Source organism: Perognathus longimembris, chromosome 14 (assembly GCF_023159225.1).
Source record: "Perognathus longimembris pacificus isolate PPM17 chromosome 14, ASM2315922v1, whole genome shotgun sequence".
Lineage (NCBI taxonomy): Eukaryota > Metazoa > Chordata > Mammalia > Rodentia > Heteromyidae > Perognathus > Perognathus longimembris.
In genome coordinates, this window is record NC_063174.1 from 41437215 (window position 1) to 41453050 (window position 15836).

General features: G+C 41.2%; 2 protein-coding genes across 3 annotated transcripts in view; one reads left to right on the plus strand and one right to left on the minus strand.

Annotated features, from left to right (window-relative positions):
- Positions 1–995, minus strand: part of Arel1 (apoptosis resistant E3 ubiquitin protein ligase 1) — a 50970-nt gene extending 49975 nt beyond the window's left edge. Inside the window, exon 1 of the mRNA XM_048362331.1 lies at positions 890–995. The gene's annotated coding sequence lies outside the window, so the exon portion shown is untranslated. The remainder of the gene's footprint in view (positions 1–889) is intronic.
- Positions 996–1046: 51 nt separating this feature from the next.
- The window catches only part of Fcf1 (FCF1 rRNA-processing protein), a 30119-nt gene continuing 15329 nt past the window's right edge, over positions 1047–15836 (plus strand). Inside the window, exons 1-6 of one of the 2 annotated variants that reach the window (XM_048362334.1) lie at positions 1047–1163; positions 1407–1474; positions 4273–4344; positions 7913–8061; positions 12636–12708; positions 15321–15504. In XM_048362334.1, the coding sequence (XP_048218291.1) occupies positions 1161–1163; positions 1407–1474; positions 4273–4344; positions 7913–8061; positions 12636–12708; positions 15321–15498 (543 nt within the window). In that variant the 5' untranslated portion in view covers positions 1047–1160 and the 3' untranslated portion in view covers positions 15499–15504. The remainder of the gene's footprint in view (positions 1164–1406; positions 1475–4272; positions 4345–7912; positions 8062–12635; positions 12709–15320; positions 15505–15836) is intronic. The other variant, XM_048362332.1, reaches the window with a different exon arrangement.

Here is a 15836-nt window from a genome sequence, read left to right on the forward strand (position 1 = left end):
AATTCATTAACCAACGCATTACAAGAAAGGTCAGACAATGATCACCTTTTTTTTTTTTAACCTGATAAGTTCTTTGACTTTCAAACACTAGGACCATAGCACACAACAATACCAACAAACTACAGGCTTTGGGATCAACTAGACTCTTCAACGAAGTAATATAAAGTGCTAAGTGCAGTGTACAAGACAGATAAATATAAAGTTTACAGGCATATGGTGGTCTACTAATGGGCTCTCATAGTCCAGGAGTCTTCTAAATTGAATGAAAATTTTTGTGTGTGCATGCATACACACACATACATATATACACACACACACCACAACACACCTTTCCACAAATCTTCAACGTGTACAAGTAATCCCTCCAAAAGGTTAAGAACCACGAAGAGTCCCTAGCATGTACCGGGGATGGGGGAGAACAACGGAAACTATTTTTTGTTTTCCCCAAACCTCCTTTCTCCTTTCAAAATGACATAAGTCTTCACAGTACAAGTCAGTGGTTGCCCACAATATTCCAGGCTTGGTAAGTAGTAACAAATGCAAGCCTGTGCCTCAGTTTTCTAACGACAGACACGTGAGGCGAGGCCCTCAAGCGCCGCTTTACTCCTCACACTGAGAGGAATTCGCGGCTGGCTAAGAATCGCACGCCTGCCTCTCTGCATGAAGCAAATATGCTCCCGAGAAAAACCAAGAAGGAACCAAAGCCCCGGGGCATGATGACAGAGACTTGATACCCCTGGCGCTGGAAGATGCAGGGAACGAGTTACCACCAAACTAAGGGGCACCCCGGGACTCGCACACTCCCACCCCGTCCTCCCTGGAACTGTGGTGCAGCACAGCGGGTCCGCTGGGCTCAGCAAGGGGCTGGAAGAAAGAAGAGAAACGTTACCCAAGCTAGGTGAGGCAGCACGGCGGCGGCGACGGCCCGCGTCTGGGGTCGCCGGAGACAGCGACAGCACCGAGCGGAAAACCCGCCTTCCACCTGCCCCACAAAACACCCGGAGATCTGCCTCCGCCCGGGTGGAGAGCCGGCTTGCGGTTGTTCCGTTTTCCGAGACGACTTCCGGTTCCGGGTGATCCTTTGCCGGAAATAACGTGGGGGTAACGTAAAAGTGTCGCGCGGACGGTGATTCCGGAAGAGGCCGGAGTGCGACGAGAACATGGTGAGAATAGTTGGACCGGTTTCGGGGACGGGGTTGTGGGGATGCAACGCTACAACGAAATTCAGTGCTTATTTTCGCTCTGAGCTTAGCTCTTAACCTCCTTCTAACGGAACCTGTGGGTTGGGGGACGAAGGCGTGGCGCTTGAGCGAAGGAAACGGAATGTATAAGGGGGGCGGGGAAAGGGACTTTCCACAGACGAGATGTATTTCCAACTCCTTTAATTCTAAAATTTCTGTTTCAAGGGGAAGCAAAAGAAAACGAGGAAGTATGCGACCATGAAAAGAATGCTTAGTCTCAGAGATGAGAGACTGTAAGTGTCCGGAATCAACTAAGGTTCTTAGACTGCCCAGAAATATAGGAGTCACGAGGAGATAAGTAGTAAAAGTTCTTGTTACTTTGGGTTTCCTTACATTGTTATTGTGTCTTGGATTTATATATGGTGCATGGGATCCTAGTCAAATATTTAACATTCATTTCGCTGTTGAGAAATTACACCGTGGAAAACGATGAGAATGTCCCCCTGTCATTTGTTTTACCGATCGTTTCATATTTAAGCTTCATACTAGTTACTTGAAGTAGAAGTGAATACCTTATGTTCTTACTGTGACACTATCACATTCCTTAGGAAAAAAATTGACATTGTCAGAAGATGGTGTTAGAATATATTAGACTTTGCCAGAAACCACGCAGACATCCAGGTACAAAAGAACAAAGGAAAGGTTTATTGCCAGGAAAGGGACAGGCAAGATCCCTTCTCACAAGGGAGAAGTGAGAAGAAGTGCCCCCTATTGTGTTAGGTGACCTTTTATAATGAGGTTTGGGAGATCTTGCTGCCTTATATGATTATAGCTGCTCCAAAGGAGTGCCATCTCAGGTGACCTATATGGCCTGTAAGGTTTAGAAGTTCCTGCTGCCTTATGTGCCTCTAGTTGCTCCAAAGGAGTGCTATGTCAAAGTAAAGGGAGGTAGGGGCTATTACTACCCTAGCTAAATGAGCCTGATGTTATTAAGTAGTTTGTGTGTGTGTGCCAGGCCTAAAGTTGAACTCATGGCCTGGTTGCAGTCTCTGAACTTTTTTTGCTCAAGGGTAGCACCCTACCACTTGAACCACAGATCCACCTCCATCTTTTTGGTGATTAATTGGAGATAAGAGATTCATGAACTTTTTGCCCAGCTGACTTCTCAGATCTCAGCCTCCTGAGTAGCTAGAACTACAGGTGTGAGCCACTGGCCGTGGTTTCTGGCAAACTGATATTTTGGAAAGAGAGATGGAAAAAAACTCAGATGTCTCCATTTTCTAAATCTTATCCAGGTCACTGTAGAGAAGTAGACTGACGGGGCTGGGGATATGGCCTAGTGGCAAGAGCGCTTGTCTCTTATACATGAAGCCCTGGGTTCGATTCCCCAGCCCCACATATACAGAAAATGGCCAGAAGTGGCGCTGTGACTCAAGTGGCAGAGTGCTAGCCTTGAGCAAAAAGAAGCCAGGGACAGTGCTCAGGCCCTGAGTCTTAAGGCCCAGGACTGGCAAAAGAAAAAAAAAAAAAAAGTAGACGGACAGTCCCTATTAAAGATCTGAGTCTTCAGAAGATAATTGTCAGTTTCTTGGAAGTGGATTTTGGTCCTTGATATAAGAATTCTGATTTAGGGCTGGGAATATGGCCTAGTGGCAAGAGTGCTTGCCTCATATATATGAAACCCTGGGTTCGATTCCCAAGCACCATAGAAAACGGCCAGAAGTGGCACTGTGGCTCAAGTGGCAGAGTGCTAGCCTTGAGCAAAAAGAAGCCAGGGACAGTGCTCAGGCCCTGAGTCCAAGGCCCAGGACTAGCAAAAAAAAAAAAAAAAAAAGAATTCTGATTTAGGCAAAAGTTATAATCAACATTATTACCAAAAATATTTTGAGTTATTGGCTTTAGTGATTATTTTTGATATTTCCAATTACAGTAATTTGCTGTGAAAATGTGTGCTGATATTAACATAAAGAAATCACATAGTGGGGGGGATAGGGGTGGGAGAAAAATGAGGGAGGAAGTAACAAGTTTGACAAGAAATGTACTCACTGCCTTACATATGTACCTGTAACCCCTCTAGACATCATCTTGACCATAAAAATAAATAAAAAAAGAAATCACAAAGAAACTTATGGAATTATAACCTTTTTATACAACTACTTAATATAAAAAAGGAAGTCAAAAAGAATTTCTTCCTATTGACAAAAAAAATTGGGGCTGGGGATATAGCCTAGTGGCAAGAGTGCCTGCCTCGGATACACGAGGCCCTAGGTTCGATTCCCCAGCACCACATATACAGAAAACGGCCAGAAGCAGCGCTGTGGCTCAAGTGGCAGAGTGCTAGCCTTGAGCGGGAAGAAGCCAGGGACAGTGCTCAGGCCCTGAGTCCAAGGCCCAGGACTGGCCAAAAAAAAAAAAATTAAAAGGAACTTTTAGCTGGGCACCAGTGGTTCACGCCTGTAATCCTAGTTACTCAGGAAGCTGAGATCTGAGGCTCCCAGTTTGAAGCCAGCCAGTTTAGGGATGTCCGTGAGATTTATCTCCAATAAACTACTCGGAAAAATCCAGAAGTGACACTGTAGTGCTAGAGTGCTACCCTTGAGCACAAAGAGGCTCGGGGACAGCACTGAGGCCCTAAGTTCAAGCCTCAGCACTGGCCAAAAAACAACAACAGGGGACTTTTGAATATAACTACTGGAAGAAGGGAGAAGGATGAAATAGATTGTAACTACAAAAGAAGACATGAAGATTTTCAATGAAACCTGTTACCAGTAGAGGATTGAGGAGGAGGAAAAAGAGAAAATGGTTTGATGGGGGAAGAGGCCTAGTGGAAAAAGGTTAGGCTAATAAGGACAATGAAAGGATGAATATATTCCAAGAACATTTTTTGCATTTATGAAACACTGACACTTGAAAATATTTCAAAAGGGAAGAAGGAGGGAAGGGAGTAATTTAAGAGATTGGAATATATTGTAAGCATGTAGAAATATAACCATAAAATTCCCCCCATACACCAATAAATAATGTAAGCTAATAAAAAATATATATAACTACTGTGATTTCTTCCCTGAATTTAATTTACTTTTTTTTCCAGTAAAGAAAAGGATAGATTAAAGCCTAAAAAGAAAGAAAAGAAGGATCCCAGTGTACTGAAGGAAAGAGAAGTGTGAGTAAACAAAACTTTAAGTTTTCCATTAAAACTACAAGAGACTTGCTAAAGCTATGGCCTTTTAGAAATCCAGGCTTTCTCTGAGCTGACATGTTCAGGTATTTGTTAGTAATTATGCCAGTGAAAGTGTTAATTAATCAACACATGCTAATTCTAATACTTTTAAAGTTTTTAGATTTCATGGGTTTCTCTCAAAACTGATTTCTCTTAAACCTCTGGTGATATGCCAGTTGCCAGCGGCTCCCACCTAAATCCTAGCTACTCTAGAGGCTTAGATCTAAGGATTGTGGTTTGAAGCCAGCCTGGGCGGAAAAGTCCATTAGACTCTTATCTCCAGTTAACCACCACTTAAGCTGTGACTCAAGTGGTAGAGTGCTAGCCCTAAGCACAAAAGCTCAGGGACAGTGCCCAGGCCCTGAGTTCAAGCCCCGGACTGGCACAGACAACAAAAACAAAAATCTTCTGCAGATATAATATAAGATTATTTTATTATTTGCCAAGAATCTTTTAACTGAAATGAATACTATGAAGCTGAAACGTGCTTTTTTTGTGGGGGAGATCAAGGTGGGGATAGACAAAAGGAGAAAGGAGTGATGAGAGAATACAATTAAGTATTCAATATGCATATGTGAAAATGGAACCAGGTAACTTGAGAAGATGAGTGGGGTTGGGGAGAATGATGGAAGGGATGATATTGGTCAGATACATTGTACTCATAAACTGACATGTTGAATTGAAACCCCTTTGTACAATTACTTAAACTTAACTTCAGAGCTAAGAAAAACAGCTGGGTGCTGGTAGCTCATGCTTGTAATCCTATATACTCAGGAGGCTGAGGTTTGAGGATTGCTGTTCCAAGCCAGCTTGGGCAGGAAAGTCCCATGAGACTTGTCTCTAATAAACTCAGAAAAAGCTGAACGTTTTGGTGTGGCTCAAGTAGAGCACTAGCCTTGAACAAAAGAAACTCAAAAGACAGTGCTTAGGCCCTGAGTTCAAGTCCCAGGACTAATACACATATGTACACATTTGGGGTGCAAAAAAATTAATTTTTTAAGTAGCAGAAATAATTGCTGTTGTTTACCATTCCAACATTTTGTAAAAGACATATTGTATCACACCCCCCCAAGAAAAGAGTAAAAATTATTTTTCAGAATGGAGGTCATTTTAAAATAGCTATTTTTTTTTGTTGTTGATTTATTTTAGGAGCAATGTTTAAGTTTAAAAATTCAAGGCCTCCTGCTTGGTGAACCCTCACTTGAACCTCACCTCCAAATCAATTTTTTTTTTTTTTTTGGCTAGTCCTGGGCCTTGAACTCAGGGCCTGAGCACTGTCCCTAGCTTCTTTTTGCTTAACGCTAGCACTCCACCACTTGAGCCACAGCGCCACTTCTGGCTGTTTTCTATATATGTACTGAGGAATCAAACCCAGGGCTTCATGTAGTGTAAACGCGGCAAGCACTCTTGCCACTAGGCCGTATTCCCAACCCCCCAAATCAATTTTTATTTTTAACTATTTTTTATTTAATGACTTTGTTGTTGCTTATCTAGTACCGAGGAACCAAACCCGGGGCCTCATGCATGCTAGGCAAGCACATTTCCAGCCCCTCAGTTTTTATTTTAGAAATGAAATCTCCCAGACTTTCTGTCCAGACTGGCTCCAAACCAGGATCTTCTAGATCCCAACCTCCTGAGTAGATAAGATTACAAGTGTGAGCCACGAGGAATCAACAAGGTTATTCTTTTAAAATAAATAAATTAAGCAACTATGGCTCCAGCATAAACTCTTTGTACCACCAAAAAAAAAAAAAATCACACTTGAACTTCAACACATTTTCCTTGTTCTTATTGTGGAATGCATTGCTGGTGACTATATTATCACAGGTGGATGCTGGCCGATGGACTAGGATTTACAGATCATTAACTTTTAGATGAGAAACAGGGAAGCTGGGAATATGGCCTAGTGGTAGAGTGCTTCCCTTGCATACATGAAGCCCTGGGTTCAATTCCTGAGCACCACATAAACAAAAAAAGCCAGAAGTAGCACTGTGGCTCAAGTGGCAGAGTGCTAACCTTGAGCAAAAAGAAGCCAGGGACAGTGCTCAGGCCCTGAGTCTAAGTCCCAGGACTGGCAAAAAAAGAGAGAGAGAGACAGACACAGAGAGAGAGAAAAAAAAAACAAACAAACAGGTTTTGTTGTAGGATTATGTAACATATAATCCTATCCTTGGGTAAACTCTTCTCCAAATCACATTCTTACAGGATTTTAGGATCCTATGAGAATGGCAAACTTGCTGTAGTATTAGTCTATTCAATTAATTATATTCTTAGCTAGGCCCTTGTGGCTCATGCCTGTGATCCTAGCTACTCAGTAGGCTGAGATCTACAGATCTCAGTTCAAAGCCAGCCTGGGCGAAAAAATCTATGAGACTCTTATGGCCTATTAGCCACCAGAAAACAGGAAGTGGCACTGTGTATCAAAGTGGTAGAGCACTACCCTTGAGCCCAAGAACTTAGGGACAGTGCCCAGGCCCTGAGTTCAAAACCCCAAGACCGGCAAAAAAGAACTATATTTTTCCTTTTTGTACCCATGGCTATCCTCCTAATAGAGGAAAACTGTTGGGTCATGGCTTTTTAAAAGTTATAGCAAGCATGCTAGTGATAAGAGATTAGATGTACTGTTCTTTATCTTCTTTTCTTTTTTTTTTTTTTTTTTTTTTTGACCAGTCCTGGGGCTTGGACTCAGGGCCTGAGCACTGTCCCTGGCTTCTTTTTTTTTTTTTTTGCTCAAGGCTAGCACTCTGCCACTTGAGCCACAGCGCCACTTCTAGCCATTTTCTGTATATGTGGTGCTGGGGAATCGAACCCAGGGCCTCATGTATATGAGGCAGGCACTCTTGCCACTAGGCCATACCCCCAGCTCTCTTTATCTTCTTTTTCAAGATTTATTATCAATGAGCATGGGGAAAGGTGTATCTGGGTTTTTTGTTTTGGAGTTTTGTTCTGTTCTGTTTTTGCCAATCCTGGGGCTTGAACTCAGGGCTTGAGCACTGTCCCTGGCTTCTTTTTGCTCAAGGCTAGCACTCCACTTGAGCCACAGAGCCACTTCTGGCTTTCTCTGTATATGTGTTGCTAAGGAATTGAACCCAGGGCTTCATGCATGCTAGGCAAGCACTCTACCACTAGGCTACATTCCCAGCCTTGGGGCGTTTGTTTGTTTGTTTGTTTGTTTGTTTGTTTGTTTGTTTTTAATTGAACTCTGGGCCTGAGTTTTTTTCTCATGGCTAGTGCTCTACTGCTTGAGCCACAACTCCACTTCCAGCTTCTTGGTTAACTGCAGATAAGAGTCTTATTAGACTTTACTTCCCTGACTAGCTTTGAACTGGGGTCTTCAGACCTCAGCCTTGTGAGGAATTAGGATTATAGACATAAGTCACCTGCACCCTGCTGGAAATGTATTTTAGGTATAGTAATTATCCCAGACTCCTTTTTTTGGTTTGTTTTTTAAATTGATACCAAAGTGTCGATTTAATCTTAACATTGTGTTCTTGTTTTCTTTTTTCTTTAGCCCCCAACATCCTTCCTGTTTATTTTTCCAATATAATACACAGCTTGGCCCACCTTACCACATCCTGGTTGATACCAACTTTATCAACTTTTCTATTAAAGCCAAACTGGACCTAGTACAGTCAATGATGGACTGTCTTTATGCCAAGTGTGAGTATCATCCTTTCATGATTCTGTGACATTTGTAAGGAATAGTCCTATTTATCCAATGTCCATGTGAGGTTCTCATTAAATGAAGTGCTAGCCATTTAATTGCAACTGTCATTTTCAGTGAATTGATATTATATAATGCAGACTTGACTAGGAATAATTAAATTCTCACATTTCAGAAAACAGTGCTTTGACTACCATTAATAGATATCAATTTTTGACATAAAAGGGAAATTTCCTTTTTAGAATTCAGGATTTAAATTTTCTGATGCTGGATGCCAGTGGCTCATGCCTATAAACCCAGCTACTCGGGAGTCTGAGCACCGAGGATCATCATCACAGCATGGGCAGAAAAGTTCATGAGATTAATTATTTCCAATTAATCAGCAAATAACCTGAAGTGGAGCTGTGGCTCAAGTAGTAGCATGCTTGCCTTGAATGAAAAAGGCAAAGGACAACATCCAGGCCCTGAGTTCAAGCCCCAATATCAGCACACAAAAACATATGTGTGGGGCTGGGGATATGGCCTAGTGGCAAGAGTGCTTTGCCTCATATACATGAAGCCCTGGGTTCAATTCCCCAGCACCACATATACAGAAAACGGCCAGAAGTGGCGCTGTGACTCAAGTGGCAGAGTGCTAGCCTTGAGCAAAAGGAAGCCAGGGACAGTTCTCAGGCCCTGAGTCCAAGCCTTAGGACTGGCCAAAAAAAAAAAAAAAAAAAAACAACGTATGTGTGTGTGTATGAAAATCTTTTTCTTTTTTAGCATATCTGTATGTTGTATCAAGGAAAATACATTATCCATTTCACTCCACTATACAAAAGCTAACTAAGACATTTTGCCATTTTTTAATGAGATCTAGAAGTTTGAAAATGGTCATTTTCTAAGTTTATTCAGATGGCATTTATTTGTGTCAATGAATAAATAAAGGGTCTAAAGTAGTTTGCATATCAATGTGTAAACTGTTAGCAGTAACAGTTTTCAATTTATAACAAATTTTGTGGTAAGTTTATATTTATTTTTTAGTAACCCATGTAAAGTTACAAGTGAGGGTTAGACTTACATAATATGAATGACAATACTTAATTGTGGACTTTGTTGCTTCTGTTAGCCTTGAACTTCAGTCCCCAGTCTCTGCTTCCCAAGTCGCTAAGATTATAGGGTTACCCCACTGTACATACCCAGTGTTCTCTTTATTTTCTATCTAATAAACCAAAATGGAGTCTACTTGGCTTCTCCTTCTGTTGTCTTGGGGCTGGGAATATGGCCTAGTGGTAAAGTGCTCGCCTTGGATACATGAAGCCCTGGGTTCGATTCCTCAGCACCACATATATAGAAAAAAGCTGGAAGTGGTTCTGTGGCTCAAGCGGTAGAGTGCTAGCCTTGAGCAAAAAGAAGCCAGGGAGGGGCTGGGAATATGGCCTAGTGGTAAGAGTGCTTGCCTCGTATACATGAAGCCCTGGCTTCGATTCCTCAGCACCACATATATAGAAAACAGCCAGAAGTGGCGCTGTGGCTCAAGTGACAGAATGCTAGCCTTGAGCAAAAAGAAGCCAGGGACAGTGCTCAGGCCCTGAGTGCAAGCCCCAGGACTGGCCAAATAAATAAGCCAGGGACAGTGCTCAGGCCCTGAGGCCACACCCCAGGTCTGGCAACAAAACAAAACAAGAGTCCTGTTGTCTTAGTTTCCTTGTCAATAGAAAGACTGTTTCTCCAATTAACCAGCAAAAAAGCTGGACTAGAGGTATGGTTCAAGTGGTAGAGCACCATCTGCAAAAAAAGCTGAGCAAGAGCTCAAGGCCCTCAGTTCAAGTCCTGATAACAGTGCGTGTGCGTGCATGCGCACACACACACGTGCAGTGTTACTAATTTTTATAATCTAGTATAAATATAGAAAGGTTCCTATAGTGCTTTTCCTTAAAAAGGGCCTTCTTTTTAAATTTGGTCAGGGGGGCTTGAACTCTGGACCTGAGCGCTGTCTCTGAGCTCTTCAGCTCAAGGCTAGCACTCCATCACTTGAGCCACAGTCTCACTAGGGGCATTTTAAAAAATTCATATATAATCTGTGTGAATTAGAGGCTATTTTTATTTATTAATAAAATGAGCTGGGCACTGCTGGTTCACACCTGTAATCCTAGCTACTCAGAAGGCAGAGATCTGAGGATCACAGTTCAATGCCAGACCAGGCAGAAAAATCCCCAAGAGACTCTTATCTCCACTTAAGCACTAGAAAGTTGGAAGTAGAGCTGTGGCTTAAAATGGTAGAACATTACCCTTGAACAAAATGAGTTCAGGAACAGTGACCAGGCCCTGAGTTCAAGCCCCACAACCAACAACAAAAAAAAAACCATTTTTAATAACTTTATTAAACTATTATTTATCTACTTAAAGTGTACAATTTAATGGCTTTTAGCATATTCACAGAGTTTATGAGTCAATTCATCACTACAATATTAGAACATTTTTATTACTACAAGACCCCATATCCTTTAGCCTATACCTTTCCTAACCTCTACTTACCCTCCCAACTTCTCTCCTAAATGACACAGATGTACTTCTGCTCCTGTAGTCTAGATCTTCTAATTCTGGACATTTTATAAAAATCATGTTTTATCTTCATTTATTTATTATGATGTTTCCCCTGCTAGCATGTATGAGTATTTTAGTGTGATAGTGTCAGTACTAGGACTTAAACTCCAGGCCTCACACTTTCATTTAGCTTTTTTACTTAACACTGGTATTCTATCACTTGAGGTATACCTCCTCTTCCAGCTTTTTGATGGTTAATTGGAGATAAGAGTTTTATAGACCTATGTATAGGCTAACTTTGAACAGAGATTCTCAAATCTTAGCCTTAAATAGCTAGGATTACAGGTGAGCACTACTATCGCCCCAGCCCCAGGTATCAGTATTTTATTTTTATTGTTTTATTTTATTTTATTCATTTTTGCTGGTACTGGGCGTTGAACTGAAGACCTTACACTTACACTTGGCTATTTTGCTCAAGACTGGTATTCTGCCACTTGAGCCACTCCACTAGTTTTTTTCTTTAATTTTTTTTTTTTTTTTTTTTTTGGTGCTTGTACTAAAGTTTGAACTTGGAGTGGGTGCTGTGCCTGAATGTTTCTGCTCAAGGATTGTATCATTTGAGACAGCTCCAACTACAGCTTTTTTTTTTTTAACCTGGTGTTTAATTGGTGATCAAAGTCTCACAGACTTTCCTGGCTTAGAACTGTGATCCTCAGATCTTAGCCTCCTGAGTAGCTTGGATTATAGGCCTGAGCGACCAGCGCCTGGCTCCAACTTCACCATATTTTATGGAGTTATGTAACTGTTCCTCAGGTTTCTCATTATAAAATGGGGATGATGATAATTAAGGCAACAATGCTACCTGATGGAGATTATTGTAAAAGTGAGTTAGAGGGCTGAGAATATGGCCTAGTTGCAAAAAGTGCTTGCCCTGTTTACATGAATCCCTGGGTTCAATTCCCCAGCACCACATATATAGAAAACGGCCAGAAGTGGCGCTGTGGCTCAAGTGGTAGAGTGCTAACCTTGAGCAAAAAGAAGCCAGGGACAGTGCTCAGGCCCTGAGTCCCAAGCCCCAGGATTGGCACAAAAAAAAAAAAAAAGTGAGTTAGAGCTTTGAGTGTGGCTTACTTAGTGCTTGCCTAACATGCATGAAGCCCTGGGTTTGATTCTTCAGTACCACATAAACAGAAAAATCCAGAAGTGGTGCTGTGTGACTCAAGTGGTAGAGTGCTAGCCTTGAGTAAAAGAAGCTCAGGGACAGTGCTCAGGCCCTGAGTTCAAGCCCCAGGACTGGCAAAAAAAAAAAAGTGAAATTATTCTTATAAAATGTTTGGAATATAGCAATATTATCATAAGCTATGGTAAGCTTTGTACATTAGGAAAATTAGCCCTTTGACAAATACATAAAGAATTTTTTTTTTTTTTTTTTTTTTGGCCAGTACTGGGCCTTGGACTCAGGGCCTGAGCACTGTCCCTGGCTTCCTTTTGCTCAAGGCTAGCACTCTGCCACTTGAACCACAGCGCCACTTCTGGCCGTTTTCTGTATATGTGGTGCTGGGGAATCGAACCCAGGGCCTCATGTATACGAGGCAAGCTCTCTTGCCACTAGGCCATATCCCCAGCCCCAAGAATTTTAACTGCTTTATTTTTATTCTATTGTAGCTTTCTGTTTGACAACTATCAAACAGAAACTTTTTCTGTATCTTCTAAAATTTACATTTTTTAAATGCCATGCTTGCTTTTAGCTCTCATTTAAATTTTTCCATCTAGAACGTTACAAAAATGGTGACTGGATATGGCTTAATTATTTTTCTCAGACCTGTTTATGACAGTTGTTTAAGTCTGGGTATGGGGTTGGGACAGTTTCTTAGCTTCTTTGTAGATATGTTTCTTCTCTTCTAGTCCTTTCTGTTTATTACAGTGTTACTCTGCTGTCATTCCAGAAGTCTGTTGGGTCTCTTAAAGACCAACAGGAGATCCAGAGGATTTCTTCAAAAGTGCTGTTACTAATTTTTTGTGCTTTTTTTCTTTTTTCCGTCAGGTATCCCTTGCATAACTGACTGTGTAATGGCTGAAATTGAGAAATTGGGACAGAAGTATCGAGTGGCTCTAAGGCAAGAATAGCTAGTCTAGGTTAATTCTAGGTTGTTCTACTGACGATTGTTTGGTTCTCCTTCATATTTGTGTCCAAAGATCTTAAACCTACTAGTTTAAAATAAAAATCAAATGAATTTTTTTATTCAAATAGCTGATACCGGGCTGGGAATGAGGCTTAGTGGTAGAGTGCTTGCCTAGCATGCATGAAGCCCTGGGTTCAATTCCGCAGTACCACATACACAGAAAAAGCCAGAAGTGGCACTGTGAGTCAAATGGTAGAGAGCACTAGAGAGCCTTGAGCAAAAGAAGCTCAGGGACAGAGCCGAGGCCCTGAGTTCAAGCCCCAGGACTGGCAAAAAAAAAAAAAAAGGTGCTATTTGAAGTTCAGAAAATTTACCTGAGAGGCTGAGATTGAGAGAATCACAGTTGCAGACCAGCCCAAGTAGGAAATTTTCAAAGGTCCCTCCCAGCAACAATCAGAAGCCTAAAATAGGTGTACTACTGTCAAGGTATGCATACAAGCACAAAGTGAGACCCTAAATCAAAAATCACCAAGAAAAGACAGACCTGGGACTGGGAATATGGCCTAGTGGTAGAGTGCTTGTCTCGTATACATGAAGCCCAGGGTTTGTTTCCCCAGCACCACATATATAGAAAAGGCCAAAAGTGGCGCTGTGGCTCAAGTGGTAGAGTGCTAACCTTGAGCAAAAAGAAGCCAGGGACAGTACTCATGCCTTGAGTGCTCAAGCCCCAGGACTGGAAAAAACAAAACAGACCTGGAAGTGTGCCTCAATGGGATACTAACTGCCTTGTAAGCATGATGCCCTTCGTCCAAACCCCTGGCCAATCCAGTCTCCTCCCACCCTTTGAAAAGAAGCAAAAAGAAGCCAGGGACAGTGCTCAGGCCCTAAGTCCCAAGCCCCAGGACTGGCAAAAAAAAAAAAAAGAAAGAAAAGAATCTCACAAACTTCCCTTCTCTGAGCTGGGTTCACATCTTATTCCTCTAATCTCAGCCTCCTGAGTAGCTAGGATTACAGGTATACGCCACTGGAGCCGAAACTGTGTTTCTTTTTTTTTGTTTCTTTTAAGGGTCCTGGGGCTTAAAACTAATGGCCTAGGTGCTATGTTGTCCTGATCTCTTTGTACACAAGGTTAGCACTCTACCACTTGAGCCATAGTGCCATTTGGGGCTTTTTCTGAGTAGTTTGTTGGCAATAAGAGTCTTGCAGACTTTCTTGCATGGGCTGGCTTTGAACCACAATCCTCAGATCTCAGCCTCATGAGTAGCTAGGATTACAGGTGTGAGCAACTGCCACCCAGCTATGTTTCTTTTCTTTCTTTCTTTCTTTCTTTGCTAGTCCTGGGGCTTGAACTCAGGGCCTAGGCACTTCTTTCTTCCTCAAGGCTAACACTACCACTTGAGTCATCACACCACTACTGGCTATTTCTGTTTATGTGGTACTGAGGAATCAAAGCCAGGGCTTCATGCATGTTAGGCAAGCACTCTATAGACCACATTATCTGAGGGTGGATACAAGGTGTTCATCATTCTTTACCCTTTTTTATATATCTGAAATACTTTGAATTAAAAAGAGGAAAGGCAGGTATTTTGTAATTAAAAGCAAAAAATGAGTAGGGAAAAATAGAGTCCCCAGGTTTGGCTATGAAGAGGAAGAGAAATAGAGAAATACAATGTTAGCTGGACAGACAAAGAAATAAAAAGATATTTGTGTTTGTTTTGTGGGGTACAGTTTTTGTCCTCATCTTCACTTCATCTCCATGTTCTTTTTCTAAATTCACAAAACACACACACACACACACACACACACACCCCCGCAATAGGGAATATTCTGTTGCACTCAGTGTCTGGGTGCTACTCCGTGTTTTTATTTGTTTCTGTCCTGCATCATCATTGTCCAGTAGAAAACATGGATGTGAGAATAACGTGGGCTTTTCTTTTCAATTTTATATGAAAATAACACAATTGAATTTGATAAAGAAATATAAACAATAAGTCAAAGTCCTCCATATTCATACTTTGCCTGCTTTCTCCTATCCAAGAATGACACATAAAAAGTGTTAGAGTATGTTTTTACTGTTTTTCTATACAGAATAGCAAATCTAGAGGAAGAGTATCAGAGAAAATCATGTATAGTTTATTATCCTGCTCTGTTTACTCAGTTGATCAGTATGTCTTTCCATGGTTCTACTTTGTTTTTGTTTTTTTTAATAGAATGTGACACCAAAACACATTTAGCTTTTACCTTGTTGATGGGTGTTTTTTGATTACCTTCAGTTTTTCACTACCATAAAGAGTGTGGTACAGACCAACCTAGCCTGTCTTTCTACTACATTTTTGTAAGACAATTTCCCAAAACTGACATGGTTGGGTCAAGACTAATTTGGTTTTTAATCCTGGTTTGAGCAAATCAACTTCTGAACCTGCTTTCCTTTATGGAAAATAGAATTTCTGAGTTTTATGCTAAATCACTGACCCCAAACATAGCAGCTATCAGTCAGCAAGTTGAAAAATCTCCACATAATCAGGTTATATTTGCTGTACAGATTTGTTTCAGGAAGTTATCCATTGTTTGAACATTTTCTTTAATACACTGTTGTAATCCCACAGAATCGCCAAGGATCCACGATTTGAACGATTACCATGCACACATAAAGGAACCTATGCAGATGACTGCTTAGTTCAAAGAGTAACTCAGGTACCATCTTTATTTTATATTTTTGTGTTATTCCTGGGGCTTAAACTCAAGGCCTGGGTACTGTCACTGAGCTTTTGTACTCAAGGCTAGCAATTTGTAGCTCCTTTTCCGGCTTTTTGGTGGTTAATTGGAGGTAAGTTTCATGGACGTTCCTGTGTAAATTGGCTTCCAACCACAATCCTCAGGTGTCAGCCTTCTGAATAGCTAGGATTACACACATGAGCCACTGGCACCTGGCAGTATCATCATTTTTTTTAATTTAAATTTTGCTTTTTTAAAAAAAAATGCAAGCTTATTATCACTTGAAAGGTCATGGTCTATAAAGGTCATGATCTGTAAAGTATCTAGGAATATAAATGGTAAAATGAAAAGGACTTTATAGCAACCTTTCATAACAAGCATAAACATTTTCATTTACTTGAGAGAAT